The sequence below is a fragment of the Mesoplodon bidens genome, assembly GCF_964165515.1.
Source record: "Mesoplodon bidens genome assembly, chromosome: 4".
Lineage (NCBI taxonomy): Eukaryota > Metazoa > Chordata > Mammalia > Artiodactyla > Ziphiidae > Mesoplodon > Mesoplodon bidens.
Window position 1 is genome coordinate 139564342 of NC_138160.1, and position 24624 is coordinate 139588965.

Here is a 24624-nt window from a genome sequence, read left to right on the forward strand (position 1 = left end):
ACGGAATGGAAGAGCTGTGTCTGGGGGCGTGGAGATACACTAATGATTGGCAGGAAAGCCTGGGCCGGGCTAGGAGCAAGGAGGCCTGTGCCCACTTTGGGATGGGGCGGAGCCTGTCTGAGACGTGCCCAATCCCAGGTATGGGGGGGGCGGCTCCAAGCGGGAGCGGAGCGCGACATCTGGGCGGGGTTGGGTTGGCCGTGGGGCGGGGCCCGGGCGGGCCGTGGCCTCAGAGCTCTCCGCCTCCTCAGGATGCGGGCTCCAGGTGCGGGTTCGGCCTCCGTGGCCTCACTGATGCTGCTGTGGTTGCTCGGACTGCCGTGGACCTGGAGCACAGCGGTGGCGCTCGGCGTGTACGTAGGCGGCGGTGGCTGGCGTTTCCTGCGCATCGTCTGCAAAACGGCGAGGCGGGACCTCTTGTGAGTACAGCCCGGGCCTGATACAAGGGCTGGGGTCGGGGGCGGGCTGAGCGCCCAGGGGGGCGAACAGAGGGGGCTGGAAGGGCAGCGTGGGGGACCTTCAGGGCTTGGGTGGGGGGAGGTTTTGAAGACTGGGGGCGGGGTTTGGGTGAGGGCGGGGCTAGGGGCGGGGCTGGGACCTGAAAAGAGTGGGTTGGGGGACTCTGAGGGCACTAGCAGGGGACATCTAGAGGGATTCCCTGGAGGGAGATGAGTAGATTTAAATGTCCTTGAGCCTGCGTGGGTGACCTCAGGGCTCTGGACGGCAACTTGGGGGTACTAGGGCAGCGAGTAGGACTTCCAGAGAGCTGAGGCTGATTGGGAGGCCTGCGTGTTTGGGGGGGTCTCTATGGGGCTTTGGTGACTGTGGGAGGGCTCTAGGGCATCTTCAGGGACTCCGGTAGGTCCCTAGGAGTTCTCAGGGGGACTTTCTCAGGGAGAATGAAAGGGCTTCCTGGGGCATGTGTAAAGGGCTTTTAGAGCCTTTGAAGGGTGTTTGTCTCCTCAGGGCCATTTACAGGTCTCTCTGTGGTCGGGGTGCTCTTTGAGAGTTTGAGGTCTGTGCGTGACTTTGGGGGTTGTTCAGAGTCTGTGGAGAGGTTGCTGTGTATTCCAAGATTTGCTTAGGGGTCTCTGGTGACTGAGAATCTCTGGGGAGGGGATTCTGGTGGTGTTTGCAGGCATCCTTGGAAGGTCTCTGGGGTATCTCTAGGGGCTTGCTCAGAAAAGCTGTTGGGAGTCCTCCTGGGGTGAAATAAGTGCTTCTGGGCATTACCACCGGAGCAAATCTCAGGAACAGCCTCCATGTGGAAGTCCCTGAGCACTTGCTATGGGTCTGCCAGTCTTGGTGCCCATGGGGAGGTGGGAGGACTAACCCATTGTAAAGGTGAAGAAACTGAGGCTCTGTGAGCAGCAGGGATGGTGTGCAGCTGGAAAAACTTCCACTGCAAATTGGTTCTGAACCTTCTAGAACCTGACCTCTCTTTTCCATGCCCTGGCCCCTGCCCCTGCCCTTGGTTTTCTGACATGCAGATTGGACTGTGCTCTCTGTTCAGACAACCTCCACAACCTCCATCCTCTGCAGTAGAAAAGACTCAGCCTCCAGCTGGGTACTTGATGTCCTGACAATCTATTCCCTGCCCACTTGCCACTCCCTACCTCTCCATAGGTTCATCTGGGCCCCAGATCAACTCGCCTTGTCAGGCTCAGGCTGCTTTCCTCTGTCTGGAATACACTGGCCCTCCTTTTGCCTGGCAACGCCTTATGATGTTGCCTCCCTCAGGGGACCCTTTGCTGAATTTTCCTGCTCAGCACCCTCCCATGGCTCCCTGTTGCTCTTAGAATCTAGACCACATGAGGTTTCTGACCATGTTCCCAACCTCCTGTCCTTTCCTTTGTCACTCTTCCATCTACACTGGCCTCCTTGCTGTTCCTAAACACACTTGTATTTATTCCAGCCCCAGGGCCTTTGCATTTGCTGTACCCTCTGCCCAGATCACTCTTCCCCTGCTCTTCATTTTCATCATGCCATGGCTTAAATGTCACCTTGTCAGACAGCTCTCCCCTGACCCTATGTCTCTGTAGACCCTCCCACCTTGTTGCTCTCTGGCAGAATGGCCAAGATTTACACAGGGCTTCCTCTGTGTGAGGCACTATGCTAAGCATGACTTCTTCAAGTCCTCCCAACCACCCTGAGAGATGGGTACTCTCTTGTCCCATCTTACAGATGAGCAAACTGAGGCACAGCATAGTTTTGTCACTTGCCCAAGGTCACACAGCTGGCCAGTAGTGGGGGCAGGATTTGAACCCAGGCAGTGTGGCTCCAGAGCTTGACTTGTAACCACTAGCGGCATCAGTCACTTGTAATTATCACGTGTCTGCTTTCTTGCCTTTTAATTTTGGGGTCTTTTTCCCCCCACTAAACTGTGGGCCCTGTTGGGGGGCCAGCACAGATGGAGACTGTGTTGGACCTTGTGCTCCTGTGGCCCTGGTCTCCCGTCAGGGAAGCACAGACAAGGAGCGCAGGATATATTTTTTGGATGGCAGGTCTTCACTCCTTCCTTGGGCTCCATGGGGCAGGGGATATCTGTGACCAGCTCTGTCTCCCCTGGGACAGGACAGAAGCTGGGCCCACTCTGAGTCCCCAGCACAGAGCTTGACACACTTTCTGTAGGAGGCAGCCTGGAAGATGGCCCCACCTCCCAGTCTTCCCACCTTTGTATGATCCCTTCCCTTTGAGTGTGGGCTGGACCTGGTGACTCACTTCTAATGAAAAGAATACAACAAAAGCAATGGGATATTACTTCTGAGATTAGGTAATAAAAAAGACTGTGACTTCCATCTTGGGTGCTCTCTCATGGGTCACCCCCTCTGGAGAAAGCCAGCTGTCATGTAAGGCAGCTCTGTGGAGAGTCTCACATGAGTGAACTTGGAAATGGATTCTCTCCCAGTGAAACCTTGAGATGATCACAGCCCCTGCTGACACCTTGATTACAGCCTCACAAGACACCCTGAGCCAGAACCACCCAGCTAAGCTGCTCCTGGATTTGTGACCCACAGAAACTGAGAGATAATCAATGTTTGCTCTTTTCGGCTAGTAATTTTAGCTGCAATTTGTTACACAGCAATAGCTAACTAATGCAGCTTATATAACACCCACCCACCTCTGTACCAGGTTTTGTTCTAGTGTCCTCACAGTCCTGTAAGGAAGGAATGCTTACTAGTCCCATTTTGTGGTTGGTGAACCAAAGCACCAAGAGGGGAGTCATTTGCCGAAGAACACAGAGCTGAGGAGCGGCAGGACTCCAGAGTATGTGTTCTTAGCTGCTGTGTTGTGCTGGGGTCGTGGTGCAGGCTGGCTGCATTTAGAACCTAGGTTCAGAAATATTTAAGCACCCTGCCTCAGTTCTTCTAACTCATCTTCTGTTTTCCACATGAAATCTGATCACATTCATCTGTGTTTATTTCTTCCTGCCCCGGTGCCCTAGAGCTCAGGGTGAAAGCAGGAAGGGGCAGAAAGAGCAGAGGGGCAAGAAAAGGCCTCAGGAAGGGCCCAGAGGTGGACAGTGGCCTCTTTGTCCCCAGGGTGGGGGTGGCTTGTGCTGCTGCCAGGCAGGGTGACCCAGGCATGTGGCTGGAGCCCAGTGCCGAAGTCCACTGCCCGCTCGTGTGGGTGTGCTCCAGAGAGGCTGGGGGCGAGGGCGGGAGGGACAGGCCGTGAAGACTGGGCCCCATTGTGAATGCTTGAATAACCTGAGCACGAGCCACTGCAGCCTCAGTCGAGTTGCTTTGCTGTGCTGTCTGTGGACAGGGAGCACCCCTGTGGGAGCTGCTTCCTGTGCTTCCTACCCTTGCTGATGGCCCTCTCCCCATGGCTGTAACACTAGTACCCCTCATGGGGTTCTTGGGGTGCTCTATTGAAGCTCTTAGAGGAGAGCTGGGCACATAGTAGGCACTCAGACTTGTTGGTGCTGATTGCTTTCACCCAGCAGTGGGTACCTCAGAGGTTAGGTGCTTGGTGGCTAGAGCCAGAGTGTCTAGCTGTGGCCCTCACTCTGCGCCTTGCTAGCCCATGAAACATCACCCTCTGAGTCTTAGTTCCTTCATCTCTAAGAGTACACCTTGTGCATCCTCTCTTCTTTAAGAAAACATGAATTGAGCACCTGTTGTGTGCAGCACGGGCACTTGGTCTGTCACATGGTACATGGTGAATGTTTGGGGCAAGCCTGAAGAGGAACAGAGGGACCCTGCCAGGGGGCCTGGTCTGGGTTGTTCTGTCCTCTACTTGCTGTGTGACCTTGGGTGTGTAATTCACCTCCCTGAGCTCCCAGCTCATCCACCATCTGACATGGGGATTTTAGAACCCTACTTTGGAGGGTAGCTGTAAGGTTAGCTCAGTAAATGCTGAGGCTGCTCACCGTAGCACCTCTATTTATTCGTTGAATGGTTGAGATATCAGGATCTGACCAGGGAGGTGGATGTATAAACAGCTAACTTTTAACATTTTACATTTTCAGTTATTTTTTTGTAACAGTTAATACATAACACAGGTACAAAATTCAAATGTTAGAGAGAGGTTTGCTGTGAATGCTGCCCTCTCTCCACTGCCCCCAGCCGTGCAGTTCCCCTCCTCAGAGGCATCTTGTGTCTCTTTCCCAAGAAATATATGTAGACCTCTTCTTGTTCTTGGTGCTCACAAATGGCCACACATTCTCCATCATATTCCTCACCTCCTGCTTTCTTTCTTCTCTCCACTTTCACTTGAAATTTTTGCTTTTATTAAAGTCATGCAGGCTTTGAGATGAAAGACTCTAGCCTTCTACCTCAGGTGGCAGCTGCTAGCCCCACCCTCTACCCACATTTTCCCTTCCCTTCCAGGAGTGATTCTTACCTCTCCTTTGAACCTTTTGGACTTCACCTCCACGTCTCTAAATGGCTTATGTGACAAATCTGCATTTTTTCACTTTGAGACTTGATCTGTCATCTCACTCCATGGAAGATGAGGATTTGGCATCCCTTTATCCCCCTGTCCTCACTCTCTTCCTGTCCCTGTGCATGGTGTACACATACCCACCCTCATACATACACAGACACACATGTTCTTCCATCCCTTCATTGTCCCAGTATTATTACAGTTGATTCTCATTATTTGTGGTAGTTTTCTTCTTCTTCTTCTTCTTCTTTTTTTTTTTTTTTTGGAAATGCTGCAAGGCTTGCGGGATCTTAGTTCCCCCACCAGAGATTGAACCCGCACCCTCAGCAGTGAAAGCACGGAGTCCTAACCACTGGACCACCAGGGAGTTCCCTGTGATAGTTTTGTTCTACAAAGTTGCTGAGAACATTGAATTAGCAAATACTGAACCATGTATTAGCAAACTGAACCATTAGCAAACCACTGAACCCTGTATTTCCTAGGGAAAATACAAGGTTAGGTTCTTGCAAGCCTCTGATCACATTTTCATCAACCAGTCAATACATAATCTTGTTTTGTGTGTATTCTGCTTAAAGACACATCATTTAATATATATTGTTGATTCATTACTATTGAACTCACTGCCAGCAACATTGTAACTCATGCCTGAACAAAACTTATCTAATATGTGTATCTTCTCCATAAGGCACATCACAGCCTTCTTGTACTTAGGAACACTCGACAGCATTTCAGAATCATGCCTGGGGCCCATTTTAAACAGCAAAATCAACAACAAAAAGCACAAAAACACCAAAAAATGTGGCATTAAATAGACTGCCAAAAGGACGCTTGTTTATAATATGAGTTAAACAACTTTATGTGTTTTTGTCTGGAGTTATTGATTGCCTTTGTATTGGTTAGTTTTCTATGTATTTATCTCTACTTCAAAGCCAAACTCCACAACATCTGTCTCTCTCTCCTCTAATATTTATAGCATCAGATGGGCTTTCAGTTTCACCTTTTTGGAGAAGTCTCTCTTTTAGCCTCCAGTCTGTCCAGGCTGTTCTAGTTGCTCTCTCTACCTGGTGGGCAGCCATCACACCAGGCTTGTTCCTACCCATCTTCCTGAGGATTAGCATCACTTCTATCTTGGGTTGGATACCCTGTTTCCTGGGTCCTTGATAGTCCTCTTCCTTGGTTTACTTCTTTAATTAGTTGGAACACATCGTCATTAGCTTTGAGAGAAATCATGTATAGAAATTTAATTTTTTGAGACCCTCCATGTATGAAAATATCTTTATTTCTACACTCACACTTGACTGATGGTCTGGGTATAGACTTCTAGGTTGGATATTATTTTCCTTCAAAACTGAAGGCATTTCTTATTTCCTTCTCACATCATGGTTATTGTTGAGAAGACTAAAACTCTCTGATTCCTGATCCTTTGCAGTGCTTTTTTTTTTTTTTTTCCTTCTGGAAGCTTGTGGGATCTTTTCAAGATGGTGGGTAATTTCCATCCATTGTATGATCTGTTGGTGGGTTTCAGGTCAAGGAAGTTTTCTTGATGTTATCATTGGTGATTTCCTCACCTTTATTTCCTTTGTTCTTCTTCAAACTCCTATTATTGAGTGCCTGGAACAATGTCTAGCTTGATAACATTTACTGAATGAATATGATGTTGGATCTTCTGGACTGGTTCTATAATTTTCATATCTTTTTTTTCTTAACATCTTTATTGGAGTATAATTGCTTTACAATAATGTGTTAGTTTCTGCTTTATAACAAAGTGAATCAGCTATCTTCTTATCTTTTTTATTTTCCATCTCTGTCATTTTTTTTTTTTTTTTTTTTTGCTGTACGCGGGCCTCTCACTGTTGTGGCCTCTCCCGTTGCGGAGCACAGGCTCTGGACGCGCAGGCTCAGCGGCCATGGCTCACGGGCCCAGCCACTCCACAGCATGTGGGATCTTCCCGGACTGGGGCACGAACCCGTGTCCGCTGCATCGGCAGGCGGACTCTCAACCACTGCGCCACCAGGGAAGCCCCCATCTCTGTCGTTTTATCCTACTTTCTATGATATTTCTTCAAATATATCTTTCAGTCCTTCTATTAATGTTTAACTTATGCCTTCATATTTAAAATTTTTTATTATGATTATTCTTTGTTCCAATTAATAGACTATTTTAATTGATTTTTTTTTTTTTTTTTTTTTTCCAGTATGCGGGCCTCTCACTGCTGTGGCCTCTCCCGTTGCGGAGCACAGGCTCCGGACGCTCAGGCCCAGCGGCCATGGCTCACGGGCCCAGCCGCTCCGCGGCACATGGGATCCTCCCAGACCGGGGCACGAACCCGTATCCCCTGCATCGGCAGGCGGACTCTCAACCACTGCGCCACCAGGGAGGCCCTTTAATTGATTTTTTAATTATGTTTTTTCTTTTTTATATAGACTTCATTTTTTATTATCAGTTTTAGATTTACAGAAATTAAGCAGAAAGTACAGAGTTCCCACATACCCCCTTACTCTCCCCTACAGTTTCCCCTGTTTTTAATATCTCTTATTAGTGTAGTACGCTTGTTACAATTGATAAGTCATTGTTGATACATGATTATTAACTAAACCCCATATTTTTCATTAGGGTTCATGTGTATGTTGTACATTCTTTGTGCCCTCACATTTAAATTTTTCAGGATCTTTTTTTTTTTCATTCCCTGAAAGCTTTTATATAGCATCCTATTCTTGTTTCATGGATGCAATATATCTTCATACATTTTCAAGGATATTAATGACTTTATTAGTTTTTTTCTCTTTGCACAATCTCTTTTTCCTCAAAGATTTTCTTCTTTGTTTATTTTAGTCTCCATCATCCCTATTAGAGGAAATCCCCAGGAGTCTGGTAGTCCTTGGCTGTAAAGCCAATTAGAAGCTCTCAGCATGGATGTGTGTATGGGGTGAGGGGGTCTTGTCAACTGAGCTTCATGATGGGGTCACCTGGCCAGGTGGTGCTTTGGGGAAAGTCCAGTGCCGTGTCTTTGGGTCTTTCCTCCAGGCCTGGGCACAGGCCCCACCAGCAGCATCCCAGGAACACAGCGGGGAAGAGGGCTGGAGGCTTGGCATCTGGCAAGTAAACATTCACTTAACACCCATTTGCAGGGAGGTGCCCCACCCAGAAACCCTCCTGTGGATGGACTTTCAATCTTCTCCTGGGTGGCCACTTTTTTTTTTTTTATTTCAATTGAGATACTGACATATAACACTCTGTTAGTTTCAGGTGGGCAACATAATGATTTGCTATTTGTATAAAGGTTTCTCCTGCTACATGAAAATAGAGCATTCCTCTGAGACCTTTCATAAACCTAAATGGTGTAAAGGGAAGAAGCAATTACCTTAGGGTGCATCTTGCTAACGGGTGCACAAAATAAATTGAGATAAAGTTCAGATGCTCACAGACACAGTTCAAAGCTATGGCAGCTTGATGGTGGGATGCTGAGTGTAGTCCCCAGGGAAGGAGCTTGGCAGTGCCTCTCTCACTGCTTCGGGTACGTGCTGCCCCTATAACAGCTCCCTGCAGAACAAACACCGAACACTATTTTTACTTTTTGCCTTTCATTGTAAAAGCGAAAATCCTCTTTGGATTTCTTTCGGTTAGCAAAAACAGGTACTAATTTTGGTCTTTCGCAAAAGAGAAGCGGCATTAAAAAAAAAAAAAGAAGCGGCATTAAAGTGAATTTTTGAAAAGTAGGGGATACTGGTATATTGTGAAATGATCACCACTGTAAGTCTAGTTAATATCCATCACCATACCTAGTTACAAAAATTTTTTTCTTGTGAGGAGAACTTTTAAGATCTACTCTCTTAGCAACTTTCAAATATGCAATGAGGTATTATTGGCTGTAGTCACCATGTTGTACATTACATCCTCATGACATTTATTTCACAGAGGGGGCTTCTTAAACAGATTTCCATCAATCCTCTACTGCAGCCCAGGATTCTGCTTTCCCCCTCCTCCTGGGGCCTCCACCTCTCATGTGCTGCTGCCCAGCTTCCCAAAGTGGGGTGATTTGGTCTCCACTTCCATTTTCCCAGTCCTTGTGAGTTCACACTTCAGTCCTTTTACTAGCCGTTTTGGGGGGCACTGTGAACAGTCAGTGTCTGAGTGCTCAATCTGCCATCTTTGTCACACGGTCAGCAGTAACTTTTCCCATTTACCTTTAGGGTCCTTCCTCATCCCTTGCATTGGGGGCGCCATTCTTGTGCGCAGCCTTCTGTCGTAAGCTTCAGCTCGAACCGTTGTTCATCTGACCCCTCGCTTACTGCAGGATGTTTGGATTCTTTCCCATCTTCTGCTCACTGGAAGCTACAAATGGATAATGCGCCGTCATTTCCCCCGTGTGACTTTAATGTGTCAAAATCAGTATACCAGTTGGTGGAGTGATTCAGAGTCATGAAGAGACATTCCCGACCTTGGGCCGTCTCCTCCTACTCTCTGCTTCACTCACTCCTCTCCTCCCGCTGGCCTTTGCTCTCTTTTAAACCTGCCAATCTCCTTCCTGCCTCCAGGTCTTTGCACTCGTGGTGCCCTCCACCTGGAATACTTCCCCTCGAGCTTTACCCATGGCTGGCTCCTTCTCATCCTTCAAAGTTCAGTGCAAATGTTGCTTCCTCAGACAAGGCTCCCCTGCCCCGTGGGTGAAGTCTGTCCTGGTCATGCTCGATCACATCATCCTGTTGCTTTTTTCTTAGGAAACGTATAAAACTGTCATTGTTTTCATTTGCTTTCTCCTTGATTATTGACTGTAAACCCATAGCAGCAGGGATCACGCCTACCTTGGTCACCTGTGTGTCCCCATTCCTGTCATGATGTCCAGCATATGGTGGTACTTTGTGGAGGTGTGCTGCACTTGTGGACCAGCTCCTCTGGGGAGGTGTTCTCCGTGAGGAGGCTTCAGCTGCAAGTAGTGGAAATCCCAACTAGAAGTGGCATCAACAGTAAAGCACATTTATAGCCATGTGCAATGGGGTATTGGGACAGGAGGTGGCTTCAGGCTGATCAATTTGTGTTCAGCATCTCATCATTGGCCCAAGTTCCTTCTGCCTTTCTGCTCTGGCATCCTTGCTTCAAAGGCTTGGCATCTCCAGTTAGTTACCCTCATGGTCTCATATTGGCTGCTGTGGCTCCAGCCATCACATGCTGATAGAAGAAAGTGAACATGGGACTACCAGGCCCCATGTTGCAGGGGGTGTGAAAGGGGCTATTATGATGGTGGGAGGTCTATGAGTTGGGCAGTGTTAGAGTTAGAGCCAGATTTCCAGAGCTTTGAACACTGAGCAGAAGACAGTCTTATGTTCCCAGGGAAGTGTTCTGAGCAGGGAAGCAGCACAGCCAGGCTGGCCTGCATGGAGGAAGAGGGTGGCTTGGTGAGGAGGGTTTGGGGCAGCCAGGCAGGAAATGCACTTGTTCCCAGACAGTGGGAATGGAGACACACCCCCTCTGCCCCTTTGAATGGGGCACTGGGGTGAGAGTGGTAAGGAAGATAGACAAAGGCTGGAGATGAAGCAGAGTGTGTTAGTTTCTTGTGGCTGTCATAACAATGTAGCACAAACTGGGGGACTTAAAACAACAGAAATTTATTCTGCCATAGTTGTAGAGGCCTGAAGTCTGAAATCAAGGTGTGGGCAGGGTTGGTTCCTTCTGGAGGCTCCAAGGGAGAATCTGTTCCATGCCTCTCTCCTAGCTTCTGGTGGCTTCCAGCAATCCTTGGCAGTTCCTTGGCTTGTGGTTGCATCACTCAGTCCAATCTTTGCCTCCGTCTTCGGATGGCCTTCTTCTCTATGTCTGTGTCTCCTCTTCTGTCTCTTAGAAGGACACTTGTCATTGGATTTAGGGCCCATCCTAAATCCAGGATGATCTCATCTGAAGATCCTCAACTTAATTACATCTGCAAAGACCCTTTTTCCACATAAGGGCTCATTCACAAGTTTGGAGGATCAGGACTTGGATGTATCTTTTTGGGGCCACCATTCACCCCACTACACAGAGAATGGGGCCTGGCCCAGGGTGGAGGCGGGAGACCACGGGGAGGTGACTACACTGTTGCAGGCTTGTGACGGTGGGGTCTTGGCCGTGCTTGTGAGATAACTGGATTCCAGCTAGTCTGCATTGGAGAAAGTCATTTGTTCTACCCATCCTTGAGGACCTCCTGTGCCCCACACCCTGTCTGGGCTTCGGGGATGCCATGGTCACCATGACACGCCATGAATGCACTAGATGGTGCTTTTCCTGTCCTATGGAGCCCACAGCCTAATGAGGGAGAAGGACGCTTGAGAAGGAAATGAGGAAATAATTTAAACATCAGAAAGTGACAAGAAGAATACAGCACGTTGGGGAGAGGCAAGGATAGCGCAAGACTACTGCAGACAGGGCGGTAGGTGTGGGGCACCCAGCACAGGTGGTCAGATGAGAAGGAGCCAACCGTGCAAAGACCTGGGGGACGGAAGAGTGCTCCAGGCAGAGGGAACAGCAGGTGCAAAGCCCAGAGGCAGGACCCGATCCTCCTGGGCAGAGTAATGATGAATCGCTCTTTTTCTATCCTTCTTCTTGGTTGGGCACTTAATACATTTGACAGGTATTAGGCCGAGAATTGCACTGTTCCCCCATTTACAGATGCACTGCTGTTCTGGGCCCTGCTTCCTCTTTGTAAATAGGACAATGGCAATACCTACACTTTGCTGAGCTGGAGAACACTTGGAGCTTGTTATGTTCAGTCTCCTGATATTCCAAGTAAGGAAACTAAGGCCCAGAGAGGGCAGGGTCTGCCCAGGTGCCATAGCTGGTAAGCGGTGGAGTGGGATCTGAACCAAAGCCATTGACGCCAGGGCACTTTTTCTTTCCTCTGGGCTCTGCTGGGGCTCACAGCTCCGGGACAGACACTTGAGGAATCAGTGTTTGCACAAGGCCCTCAGATCATGTCCTGCCTCCTCCCCTGGACCATTACTCCCAGGGGACTTCCTGGGCTGGGCCCCACTCTTGGAACTTGCTTGTTCCTCTTTCTTCCTTACAGGGTAGGTATGAGTCAAGTTGCTGGGCAGATAAGATGCTAATTCAATTCTGTTTTCTTACTGACAGTGCATACCTCCCTGGGGAGAGGATAGCAACAGAGTTTATTGAGAATGTAGGACACGCCAGGCCCTGTCCTTAGAAGTCTCCATCCATCTCTTTTATCCCCTAATGACCTGGAAGGCATGGGATCTTATTGTCCCCATTAACCAGGAGGCCCAGAGAGGGATGTACCCACCCATGCCCACTGTATGAGTGTCCTGGGGCTGCCGTAACAAATTACCACAATCTTGGTAGCTTAAAACAAAAGGAGTTTGTTGTCTCAAAGTTCTGGAGACCAGAAACCCAAAATCAGCCTCTGGGGGTTCCAGGCGTCCTTGGCTTGGCTTGTGGCTGCATCACTCCAGTCTCTGCGTCTGTCTCCTCAGAGCCTCTCCCTTGTGTCTCTGTTTTCTCTTCTTCTTTTTTTTTTTTTTTTTTTACTTTTTGGCTGTACTGTGTAGCATGCGGGATCTTAGTTCCCCGACCAGGGATTGAACCCACGACCCCTGCAGTGGAAGTTCAGCGTCTTAACCATTGGACCGCCAGGGGAGTCCCTCTCTCTTCTTGTAGAGATACCTGTTATTGGATTTAGGGCCCACCTAGGCAATCAGGTTGACCTCATCTCATACTTACCTTAATTATATCTGCAAAGGCCCTGTTTCCAAATAAGGTCATAGTCTGAGGTTCTGGGTGTACATGAATTTTTGGAGACACTCTTCAACAACTGCAGTCACACAGGCAGAAGAGACTGGGCTGCATTTGAGCCAGCCTGTGGGACACCAGCATCGTCCTTACATTCTAGGCCCTGTTTCTAGTGCTGGGACTACAGCCCTGGACACAATAGACAGATAGACAGGGTGCCTGCTCTCATGGAAAAACACAAGAATTCAGGAAACCCAGAAAGGAAGATGGCGGTTTTAGATTGTGATGATCACTTTGAAGGAATAAAACGATGGTGGTGGGGGTGTGTGGGTGCTGGGAATGTATCAGTTACCTATGGCTGTGTAACAAATTACCTCTGAAACTAGGGGCTTAAAAAATGATCATTATCATCTCCTATGTCTAGGCTTCCTTACAGCTCAGTGCTGGGTTCCCAGGGCCAGTGTCCTAAGAGAGAGGGAAAGCGAGAGGGCATGAGGGCTCCTGTGTGCTGGGAAGAAGGTGTGCTGTCTTTGTGCCGTGGGCTCAGAAGTCATATAGCGTCACTTCTGCTACATTCTCTTCCTCAGAAGCAAGCCCCTCAGTCTGCCTCCACTCAAGCGGATGGGAAATAGAACCCACCTTTCGAAGGGAGGACTGTCAAAGGATTTGCAGGGATATTTTAAAATAGTCTTACTGATCCAAGCTGGGCAGGGCTGGGAGGACCCCTCTGAGCAGGTGTCATTGGAGCTGACAGGTGAAGGATGAGAAGGAGCCGAGATGAGGGGCTTGGGGCAGAGTATTCCAGGCAGTGGGAGCTGGGCAAAGGCCCTGGGGCAGGAACCTCTGCCCTGCTGAAGATCAGGGAAGGAGGCAAGAGCAAGCTGGGGCAATGGAGGGTGATGAGGTGGCCAGATGCATGGGGCTGGGCCGTGCTGGGCCTCACAGGCCACAGGGAAGGCACTTGATCGAAAAAACAGTGGGAGCCTTTGGAGGGTTAAAACATCATTTAAAAAATTTTTTTTTGATTTTTGATTTTTAAAAACTTTTTTTAAAATTTAGGGAATTCCCTGGGCAGTCCAGTAGTTAGGACTCCACACTTCCACTGCAGGGGGCCCATTCCAGTCCCTGGTCAGGGAGCTAAGATCCTGCAAGCTGCACGGTGCAGCCAAAAAAATTAAAAAATTAAAAAGTTTTAAATTAAAAATTTTAATTTTTAAAATAAAAAAAATTTATTTTAAAATTTTTTAAATTAAAAATTAAATTTTTATTTAAAATTTTTTTATTTTTAAAATTTATTTTTTTATTTTATTTTTTAAAAATCTGTGTTAAAAACATTTTACTATGGAAAATTTCAAGCTTACAGAAGTAGAGAGAATAATGTAATAAACCCATGTGCCCATCCCCCAGCTTCCGTGATCTTCATATGATTGTTTTCTCATCTCCACCCACTTCCTCCTCTGTCTGAATCTCAGTGGCACATCTTTCTATCTGTTAGTTTTCCAGGGTGTACATCTGGAAGGTAAGGACTCCTGTTTTTAACCTTGCCACAGATAGTCTTCATGAGTTTAATTCATTCATTCATTTTTATTGTAGTAAAATGCATATAATATAAAATTTACCATTAGCGACATTGAGTACATTCACAGTGTTGTGCAACCATCAGCTCTATCTAGCTCCAGAACATTTCCATCACCCCAGAAGGAAACCCTGTCCCCATTAGCAGTTACTCCCCATTCCCCCTCCCCCAGCTCCTAGTTACCACCAATCTGCTCTGTCTTCATGGGTTGTTTTTGAGATGTAATTTACATATAATAAAATGCACCCGTTCTAAGTGTTCATTTAGGATTTGGGGAACCACACCCCGGTAACCTTCCTGGGGGTGGAGTGAGGACCACCTGTCTCAGTCAGGGCAGAGCAAGCTGCTGTAACAAACAGGTCCCCACTTGACAGTGGCTTAACCCAGCACAAAGTTACCTCTCAGAGTCAGGTGGCAGGGCAGGGAGCCACGTAAAGCCAGAAGACCACTTGTTTCTTGAGCTCCTGCACTGAGAAATTCTAGCTTTCTTGGTTCTGTGATCTAAAGACATTTCTGTTTGCTTAAAACAACACAAACAAGTTCATGTCTCACTCATCTGACAGCCTGGCATCATCAGTGATGGCTACTCATCTCCACAGGGTCATTCAGGAACCTGGCTCCTTCTACTGGGGTTCTATATTCCCCTGGGGCCTCTGATCCCCTTGTCTCTACTAGCAGGTGAAGACAGAGGAACAAGGCACCTGCCATCAGGGCCTCTCGCTAGCCTGTCTTCTGGCCTCACCTGGGGCAGAGGCACCTCCTCCCCTGTGTGGGGGCACACGTGCTGGATGGCTCAGCCAACTGTGCCTAGTGCCATTGAGTAACTTGGGAGTGGAACAGCCCCCCCAGCTCAGGGGGTGGACCCCAGGGCCCAGTTGAGGCAGGCAGGGCATGAGGAGTCCAAGCTGGAGGCAGTGGGGGGTCAGCATGGGGCACTCGGGCTGCCCCAGGAGAGAAAAAGGATAGGACTGGGCCTGGCTCCCTCAGGGTCACCAAGCAAGCTGTGGCGGAGGAGGACAGGGTGACTCTGATTTACACTGCATGGCCTGGCCAGCTGTGAGAATCCGCCTACTTCTGGGCTGACTGGTAGATGGCCCTTTGCCCTTAGTTTCTCCAAGAGACCCAGCAACCCAAGGGTTCTTATTGAACACTTGCCACCCTTGGGAATACAGGGACCTTTTCCTCTGCTTTCTCCACGTGGGGATGCTGAGGCTTGGGGTGGTTTCCTGGAAGCCGGGCAGGACACTCAGTGACACCGTCCCCTCGTCCCCCCTCCCAGCGGCCTCTTCGTGCTGATACGTGTGCGCCTGGAGCTGCGGTGGCACCAGCGTGCCCGCCACACCATCCCGCAGATCTTCCAGGAGGTGGTACGGCGGCAGCCTGAGCACCTGGCGCTGGTGGACGCGGGCAGCGGCGTGTGCTGGACCTTCGCGCAGCTGGACGCCTACTCCAATGCTGTGGCCAACCTATTCTTCCATCTGGGCTACACGCCAGGCGACGTGGTGGCCATCTTCCTGGAGGGCCGGCCTGAGTTTGTGGGGCTGTGGCTGGGTCTGGCCAAGGCGGGCATGGAGGCCGCATTGCTCAATGTTAACCTGCGGCGGGAGCCCCTGGTCTTCTGCCTGGGCACCTCGGGTGCCAAGGCCCTGGTCTTCGGACGGGAGCTGGCAGCGGGTGAGGCCGGGTGTGGGCAGCATCTCGGTGGGGGCCTGGGGCCGCCCAGGGCAGGGAGATGGTGCTTCCCCGGCCCTGGGAGGGGACCTGCCCATCCTTGACCATGACATATGTTTTGGGCCGCAGTGGTGGCCGAGGTGAGTGGACAGCTGGGCAAGAGCCTGGTCAAGTTCTGTTCTGGAGACTTGGGTCCCGAGGGTGTCTTGCCGGACACCCAGCTCCTGGACCCGCTGCTGAAGGAGGCCTCCACAGCCCCCCTAGCTCAGCCCCCTGGCAAGGGCATGGATGGTGAGTCCAGGTGGGATCCCCCCTGCCGATGCCCACCCAGTCCCCTCGTCCCCCTCACGCCAGCCTCCGGTCCCCAACACCCACATCTCTCTTAGATCGACTCTTCTACATCTACACGTCAGGGACCACGGGGCTGCCCAAGGCTGCCATCGTCGTACACAGCAGGTGAGGGGCCCGTGGGCATTGCCCCCAGCGCAGGAGAGCCACTCCAGGTCCTCTCTACGGCCTGATCCCCCCGACCCCCAGCTCCTGTTGGGGTCTTGTGGGCATCTTGATACCAACTGGGTAAAACCCACAGCCCATCTCAGGACACCGTGCTGCCCTCTGCCCCTCCTCAGTCTCCTCCTGTCCCCACTCCTGCCCCCTATGGTCTGTGACCATAGTAAGGTTTAAAATCCTAAATCAGACCTCCTCTGTGCCAGACCTCCCTGTACCCTCCTTGGCCCTCAGAATAAAAGCCGTATTCGTGTCGTGCAGCACCCGCCACTTCTCTGATGTCATTTTCCTCCTCTCCACCTCTCGCTCGCTCCCTCCTCGACCCCTCACACTTCCTCAAACCTGCCAGACTCCTTCTGGCCTCAGGACCTTTGCATATGCTCTGCGCTTCACCTGGGTGCCCTTCCCTAGCTCACCCTACAGCTCCTTCTTGCCGGGCCTTAGCTCATGTGTCACCTCCCCAGGCAGGTTACCCCACCCTCCCTGGCTTTGTCCCCTTCAGCCTCTCTCTGTCCCTTTGCTCTATCATCCCTCGTGGCAGCAAGCACCATTTTCTTTATTTGTTGCATGTTCCTCTCCTGCCAGCCTATAAGGCCCCTATGAGCTGGTATGGCTCTGCCTCAGTATGCAGCTCACTCCCCCCACTCCATGCTTTTTTCGGGGGTGTGGGTCCCAGCCCCTGCACTCCCTGCCCCTGCAGGTACTACCGCATAGCGGCATTTACCCACCACTCCTACAGCATTCAGGCGGCAGATGTGCTCTACGACTGTCTGCCCCTGTACCACTCGGCAGGTACCACAACCACGGAAGCTCGGGCGGGGGAGGGGGCGGGGGATTGGGGACCCCTCATCGAGTCCACTCTCTGCAGGGAACATCGTTGGCGTGGGTCAGTGTCTCATCTACGGGCTGACTGTGGTCCTCCGCAAGAAGTTTTCAGCCAGCCGCTTCTGGGATGACTGCATCAAGTACAACTGCACGGTCAGGCCCCGCCCCCTCTCACACCTCCAGCCCTCCGCCCACCCTTCCAAGTATATGGCTCTGAATGGCTACCTCCCAGGGACTCGGTGGGGTTGGGAGTGGGTAGTCAGTGCTTCTGTGCTCAAGGCCCAGACCGAGGCTAAACCTTCAACATGTAAACTCATTGGAACCTCACAGCTGCTTGGGAGTGGGCAAAGGCCTCATACCCATTTTGTAGGTGGAGAAACTGAGGCTTTTAATGCAGCTGGGATTGGACACAGACTGCCTGAGATCCTTAAGGTGCTGCCTTCCCTACTCCCTGTGCCCCTAAGGTCTTCCCTGCTGGTGGCTGCAGGGAAATGGGTGCAGTCACCGCGCTGTGCTGGTTAAGGCCACAAAGCCCAGAGCTTCCTGGTGGGATAAGCATGAAGCAGAGGTGGAGGGCATCCACTGTCCTGCAGAGCAGGTAGGGGTTAAGACAAATCCCTTCCTCTCCTCTCCCCTCCACAATGAGAGGAGAGCAGGCCGAGGATTTCAGTGCTGTGATGGGGGTGGAAATACAGGTGCCTAGTACCTTCCTCCAGGTGGAAGAAGGAGTGAGGAGGGGAGGGAAGGGGGTGTGTCCAGGGACTGGCAAATTGGCAGGTGCTGACCCCACCTTGAAGAGGTGGGGCCCAGAGACGTTCAGCCACTTGCCCAGATCACACAGCTGGACAGGGTGGGGGCTCTGGGCCAGGCATCCTAGGGGATCCCTCGGGGCGATGACTCTGCCCTGCTGTGCTTTTGAGGATTTTATGTTCTGCTTGGGGTGGTGGGGGGTGGTCTGGGGAAAACTGCTAATCTGAATCTTGAAATAGAAGACAGTCTGTTTATTAACTTAACTCTTGAGAGTTGCAAATATACATAAATGTGGACAGAAAAGTTTAGGGGATTCCCAGGTATCCATCACTCGGCTCCAGAGGACATCAGATACCCTGTCCTACCCCCTCCACTCCCCCAGCACATCCCTCCTTCTGTGTTGTTGTGAAGCAGCCCCAGATAGCAGCGTGTTTCCTGCATAGATATGTCAGTAAAACTTCTGAAAGATGAGGATTGGTCTTTTTTTTTTTTCAATTGAGGTGAAATTCACATAAGATTAGCTTTTTTTTTGGTTTTCAATTTTTGAACTATTTAGTTTTATTTATTTATTTATTTATTTATTGGCCACACCTCACAGCATGCGGAATCTTAGTTCCCCAACCAGGGATGGAACCCGTGCCCCCTGCAGTGGAAGGGCGGAGTCTTAACCACTGGATCGCCAGGGAAGTCCCCAAGATTAGCTGTTTTGAAGTGGATACTTCAGTGGCACTTAGTCCATTTACAGTGTTGTACAGTGACCACCTCTATGTAGTTCCAGAACATTTCCATCACCCCCAAAAGGACATGCTGTCCCCACTGGTAGTCATTCCCCATTCCCCTTCCCCCAGCCCCTGGCAACCATGAATCTGCTTTCTGTCTCTATGGGTTTGCCTGTTCTGGACATTTCTTATAAACGGGATATCTGTGTGGACTTTTGTGTCTGGTGAGGGCTGTTTTTAAAACAAAAGATTTGGGACTTCCCTGGTGGAGCATTGGTTAAGAATCCGCCTGCCAATGCAGAGGACTTGGGTTCGATCCCTGGTCTGGGAAGATCCCACATGCCACGGGGCAACTAAGCCCGTGCACCACAACTACTGAGCCTGCGCTCTAGAGCCCGGGAGCCACAGCTACTGAACCTGCGTGCCACAACTACTGAAGCCTGCACGCCTAGAGCCCGTGCTCCACAACAAGAGAAGCCACCGCAATGAGGAGCCCGTGCACTGCAACAAAGAGTAGCCCCCGCTCACCGCAACTAGAGAAAACCCCCACACAGCAATGAAGACCCAACACAGCCAAAAATAAATAAATTAATTAATTAAAAAGAAATGAAACAAAAGATTTGAAAGCAGGGTCTCAAAGAGATATTTGTACACCCATGTTCATAGCAGATTATTCACAATAAATAAAACATGGAAGCAATCCAAGTGTTCATCAACAGAATGAATGGATAAGCAAAATGTGGTTCATCCCTACAGTGGATTATTATTCAGCCTTAAAAAGGAAGGAAGTTCTGACACAGGCTACAACATGGATGACCATTGAGGACATTATGCTGAATGAAATAAGCCAATCACAAAAAGACAAATACTGCATGATTCCACTTATATTAGGTACTCACAGTAGCCAAAATCATGGACAGAAAGTAGGATGTAGTTGCCAAGGCCAGGGGAGGGGGGAATGGGGAGTTTGTGTTTACTGGGTATAGAGTTTCAGATTTACAAGGTAAAAATATTTTTGTGGGGGAATTCCCTGGCTTTCCAGTGGTTAGGACCCGGTACTCTCACTGCTGAGGGACCGGGTTCTATCCCTGGTGAGGGAACTAAAATCTCAGAAGTCGCGTGGTGTGGCCAAAAAAAAAAAAAAAAAAAAAAATTATGGGGATGGATAGTGGTGATGGCTGCTCAACAATGTGAATGTATTTAATACACTGAACTGTACACTTAAAAATGGGTAAGATGGAAAAGAAATGGCTAAGATGGTAAATTTTATATTGTGTGTATTTTACCCCAATAAAAGAAAGAGTAAAAATGAAGGAAAAAACTCCACAAACATATAACCTCAGTATCATTATCACAGCCAAAAAGTGCCAGTGATTTCTCAGTTATCAGGAATCCGGACAATGGCCTGATCCCCAGTGTTTTACCATGTCAAAATATGGGGTTTTTTTGTTTCTGTATTTTTTTTAAAAATCAGTTTTTAGGTAAGACCCACACATTGCAACTAGTTGATGTTTCTTATAAGAATCCTTTTATCTGTAGGTGCCCCTTGTCTCTCCCTCATTCTCTTCCCACCTCTCCTTGTAATTTATTTATTGAAGAAATGAAGTTTGGCCTGTAGTGTTTTCCCAGTCTGGGTATTGCTGGGAGGTCCTTTGACATGCTTCTCTCTCCCTGGCACTTCCTGTACCTTGGGAGTAGGGTCAAGCATAGTGGGGGTTTTTTGTTGTTTTGTTTTTTTAACTACTTTTTAAAATTGACATATAGTTAATTTATACAATGTTGTGTTAGTTTCAGGTATACAGCAAAATGATTCAGTTATATATATATAAACATTATAGATATATATATTCTTTTTCAGATTATTTTCCATTTTCCATTATAGATTATTACAAGATATTGAATATAGTTCCCTGTGCTATACAGTAGGTCCTGTTGTTTATTTTATATATAGTAGTATATATATGTTAATCCCAGACTCCTAATTTATCTCTCCCACCCATCCCCTTTGGTAACCTTAAGTTTGTTTTCTATGTCTGTGAGTCTATTTCTGTTTCATAAACAAGTTCATTTCTATCATTTTAAAAGATTCCACATAGATGTGATATCATATGATACTTGTCTTTCTCTGTTTGACTTACTTCATTTTATATGATAATCTCTAGGTCGGTCCATGTTGCTGTAAATGGCATTATTTCATCCTTTTTTATGGCTGAGTAATATTCCATTGTATGTATATGTACCACATCTTCTTTATCCATTCCTCTGTCAGTGGACATTTAGGTTGCTTCCATGTTTTGGCTACTGTAAATAGTGCTGCTATGAACATTGGGGTGCATGTGTCTTTTCAAGTTAAGAGTTTTGTCCAGATATATGCCCAGGAGTTGGATTGCAGGATCATATGGTAACTCTATTTTTAGTTTTTTGAGGAATCTCTATACTGTTCTCCATAGTGGAAGCACAGCATCTCTCAACCACAGCAGTGTGGGTATTTGGAGCTGCATCTTTCTCTGTGATGAGGGCTGTCCTGTGCACTGTAGGTTATTTAACAGCATTTCTGGCCTAAAATCACTGGATGCCACTGGCACCCCACCTCCTAACTGTGATAATTAAAAACGTTTCCAGACATTGTCAGGTGTCTTGACTGTGGTTGAGAACCACTGATCTAGATATTTCATCGCTTCAAGTTCTACTTTTTTGGCAAGGGTTCCCTGTGGGTGATGTCATGTCCTCCACCAGGAGGCCTGTGGTGTCTGGCTGTCCCTCTCTTTGTCTTTGACGTGCTGTGTTGCATCGGGCTTTGTTCACTGTCTCCGGGCCCCTGAAATTCCATTCTGTTTCCTTGAAGGGGTATTTCTGTGACCAAGAGAAGGCACTGAGGGGCTCTTTAAGGAGTAGAGGATGGAATCCTCAAAGGTCAAGTTTCACAAGGATGCCAAAAAGACTTAGGAGCGTGCGTTTGGGTTTAGAAATCCCATCTCATGGCTGGCTGTAGGATGGGGGAAACTGCGTGGCTGTTTTATTTGCAGCAGTGGGCATGGCTCAGATCAACTGCCCGGCCATCCTCACGGGAGGCAGCAGGCTGTAATCTAGAACTCCCCTTTTTTAGCGCATAAAGCAGATGGGTAGGCGATAGGTAAGTCAGCCCATCATCCATCCATGGGTGTATAGTTCCTGTGTCTCCCCATACCCACTTGGGTGTGTACATTGGGTGTACGAGGTCACCCTGACTCGGGAGTTGTAGTGGGGGTCCCAGGTTGACAATTCACTGCCAGCTTCTGTCCAGGTGCTGCCCTGCAGGCAGGAGGTCTCGGCTGGGGCACCTGGTGTCTGCCTCTCTGAGCTAACCTGAGTTGTCTTTCCTTCAGCCCTGGGTCTGTCCGAGGGTCCAGGCCAGAGTAAAGATCAGCTGTTTGGCTCTCAGTACGTAGATGTGGCCTCAGGGCCACAGGGTCGTTGAAACCTTCAGCTGCCTCAACTGTGGCTGTGTTGTCCCTTCCCCAGCCTGGTTTCTGAAGAGGACAGCTACGAGCTGCTCAGAGTGTGGCTGCGTCTACCTGTGATGGTCTGGAGGGCAGCTATGTATTTAGGCAGGACTTTGTCAGTTGACAGCTTAAACCAAAACCCTAAACCCAGCCCTAACCTAAATTCTGGCTTTCTTGAGGAAAGGGATTTGTTGGCTTATGGAACCGAGGAGGCCACATGGTGGACAGCTTCAGGCACACCTTGATCAAGGAGGGTCTCTCTCTTTCTCTCTCTCTATTTGTTTTCCTCTTCCTCTTGTTTTCTTCTTTCCTTAGTGGGTGGCTTCCTCCCCACCCTGCTTCTCCAGGATTGTTCCCCACAGTTCTAGTTGAGAAAGAGCCTGTCTTCCCACCAGTCCATTAAAAGTCTCAGGGCTGATTCTCATTGGCTTAGCTATGGTCACATGCTTATCCTTGAACCAATCAGTGGGGATGGACTGGACTGATTGGCCACGCTGTATGACTTGTTCTATCCTGGAGATGGGGTGGGCTGGGCCACATCCAAAGCACATGAGGGAGCCTGGGGGCAGAGGGAGAGAAACCATCATGGGCTCTGATCTTGCCTTGCCTGGGGCTTGCTTCCTGGTCAGCAGCTGGTGATCTTGGGCCACCTGTGTCCCCTCTCTGGGTCTCAGTGCCTTCCTCTCCAACATGGAGTCTCAGGAAGATTAAACAGATGAGCTCTCTGCTTGGCTGGTAGTGAGTGCTCAGTGCACTTGTATTTATCAGATACTTATTAAGTCCTGCTCAAGGAATACCTCTCAGTCACGGTGACATTTGAGCCGAGACCTGAGGACCCAGGTGCATCTGGGGGAAGAGTGTTCTAGGCAGAGGGCACAGTATGTGCAAAGGCCCTGAGGAGGAGACCCACGTGGCAGAGCCGAGTGAACATAGGAGTCAGAAGGAGAGGGGGCAGTGAGGGCGGCAGGGCCAGATGGAATTGATCACAGGTCGAATTTTGTGCTTCATCTAGTGAGTAGTTTGAAGCTGTACTGATTGCCATGGTGGTTAATTCTGAACATGTAACTGCTTCATTGAGACTCTGGAGCCAGGATGCCCAGATACATGTCAAATTTTACCACATTATCAGCCTTGGTGGTTACTTACTGTCTGTGAACCTCAGTTTCTCCATCTGTAAAATGGGGAGGGTATCATTAAGAAGCCGTCCTGGAGATGAGGACTCAAGGGCACCTGGGGTATCTGGGACTTGACCCCAGGGGGTGGAGCCACAAGACAGGGAGAGAAGGAGCCCTGGGGGCAGTGCGGGTGGGGCAGTGAGTAGGTGACTCCGTGGGCAGCTGGGTCTGTCCGAGGGTCCAGGCCAGGGGCTGGGTCCCTGCTGTGACTTCAGGGAGGCAGCAAAGAGCATGCACCTGAGAGTGGTCCCACCCCAGGATCAGGACTGTGGGCACCCTGAGCTCAGATGGTTGGGGCTCTGGGGGACAGTGGAGAGCACATCGCCTCTGGGCTGAGGGTTGCCCTGTGGAGTGTCAACGCCACGGCTCACCTTCCTGCCTGCGTGCACCACACGTGGTGTCCCCAGAAAGCAGCAGAGGGGATAGAGGGACTGCTGGAGGGGCATGGGGGACGTGATGCATCCACTCAGATGGAAGGCGTGTTGGGGATTGAGGGAATGGATAGGCCTGGTCTGTTTCCTTGCTATTATCATCTTTAAGGCCGTTTTGTTCCTAGCGCCCAGGTTGGAGTGGGGGAGGTCGCTGGGTCTGGAGGTCTCTGGCCCGCGGCAGCCTCCGCCCCCAGCTGGCTCCTCTCTGCTCCAGCGCAGGCGCCCACTGCTCGCTTCCCACCCACCTAGGTGGTCCAGTACATCGGGGAGATCTGCCGCTACCTGCTGAAACAGCCGGTGAGCGAGGCAGAAGGGCGGCACAGCGTGCGCTTGGCGGTGGGCAACGGGCTGCGGCCAGCCATCTGGGAGGAGTTCACGGAGCGCTTCGGTGTGCGCCAGGTCGGCGAGTTCTACGGAGCCACCGAGTGCAACTGCAGCATCGCCAACATGGACGGGAAGGTGGGCGCAGGCGGGGCGGCCCGGGCAGGTCTCGGGGTTCAGGGATCGATGCTACCTATGCCTCGCCGGCCCCGTGTCCCCAAAGAACAGCCTGGATTGTGGTGGGCAGCTCGGCCAGGGCACTTGGCTGCTTTCTTCTGGCTTGCCCAGTCATGTGACTGTCACCCCTGAGTTCAAATTCACAGCGTGACTGCGTTGCCCTGGGCAAGCGCCTCAGCCTTTCTGAGCCTCAATTTGTAGCAGTGGAGGTGGCAGGGGAGAGCAGGGCTCTGGGGGATCCAGGGCCAGAAATGGGGTGCTGATCTCCTCATACTGGGCAAGTCACTCAGACTCCTTGGGTCTTCGTTTCCTTATCTGTAAATGGGGTTAACAACTTATTAGGTTTGTCCTAATCACCCAACAACATGAGCTCAGCACAGCAC

At 49.8% G+C, this 24624-nt stretch overlaps 1 protein-coding gene across 4 annotated transcripts in view; it reads left to right on the forward strand.

Moving 5' to 3' along the window:
* Positions 1 to 24624, forward strand: part of SLC27A1 (solute carrier family 27 member 1) — a 29169-nt gene continuing 4545 nt past the window's right edge. Inside the window, exons 1-8 of one of the 4 annotated variants that reach the window (XM_081230697.1) lie at positions 1 to 138; positions 252 to 419; positions 15463 to 15857; positions 15984 to 16145; positions 16241 to 16310; positions 17038 to 17153; positions 17230 to 17339; positions 23993 to 24202. In XM_081230697.1, the coding sequence (XP_081086823.1) occupies positions 253 to 419; positions 15463 to 15857; positions 15984 to 16145; positions 16241 to 16310; positions 17038 to 17153; positions 17230 to 17339; positions 23993 to 24202 (1230 nt within the window). In that variant the 5' untranslated portion in view covers positions 1 to 138; position 252. Of the gene's footprint in view, positions 139 to 211; positions 420 to 15462; positions 15858 to 15983; positions 16146 to 16240; positions 16311 to 17037; positions 17154 to 17229; positions 17340 to 23992; positions 24203 to 24624 lie in introns of those variants that run through there. The other 3 variants (XM_081230698.1, XM_081230699.1, XM_081230700.1) reach the window with 3 other exon arrangements.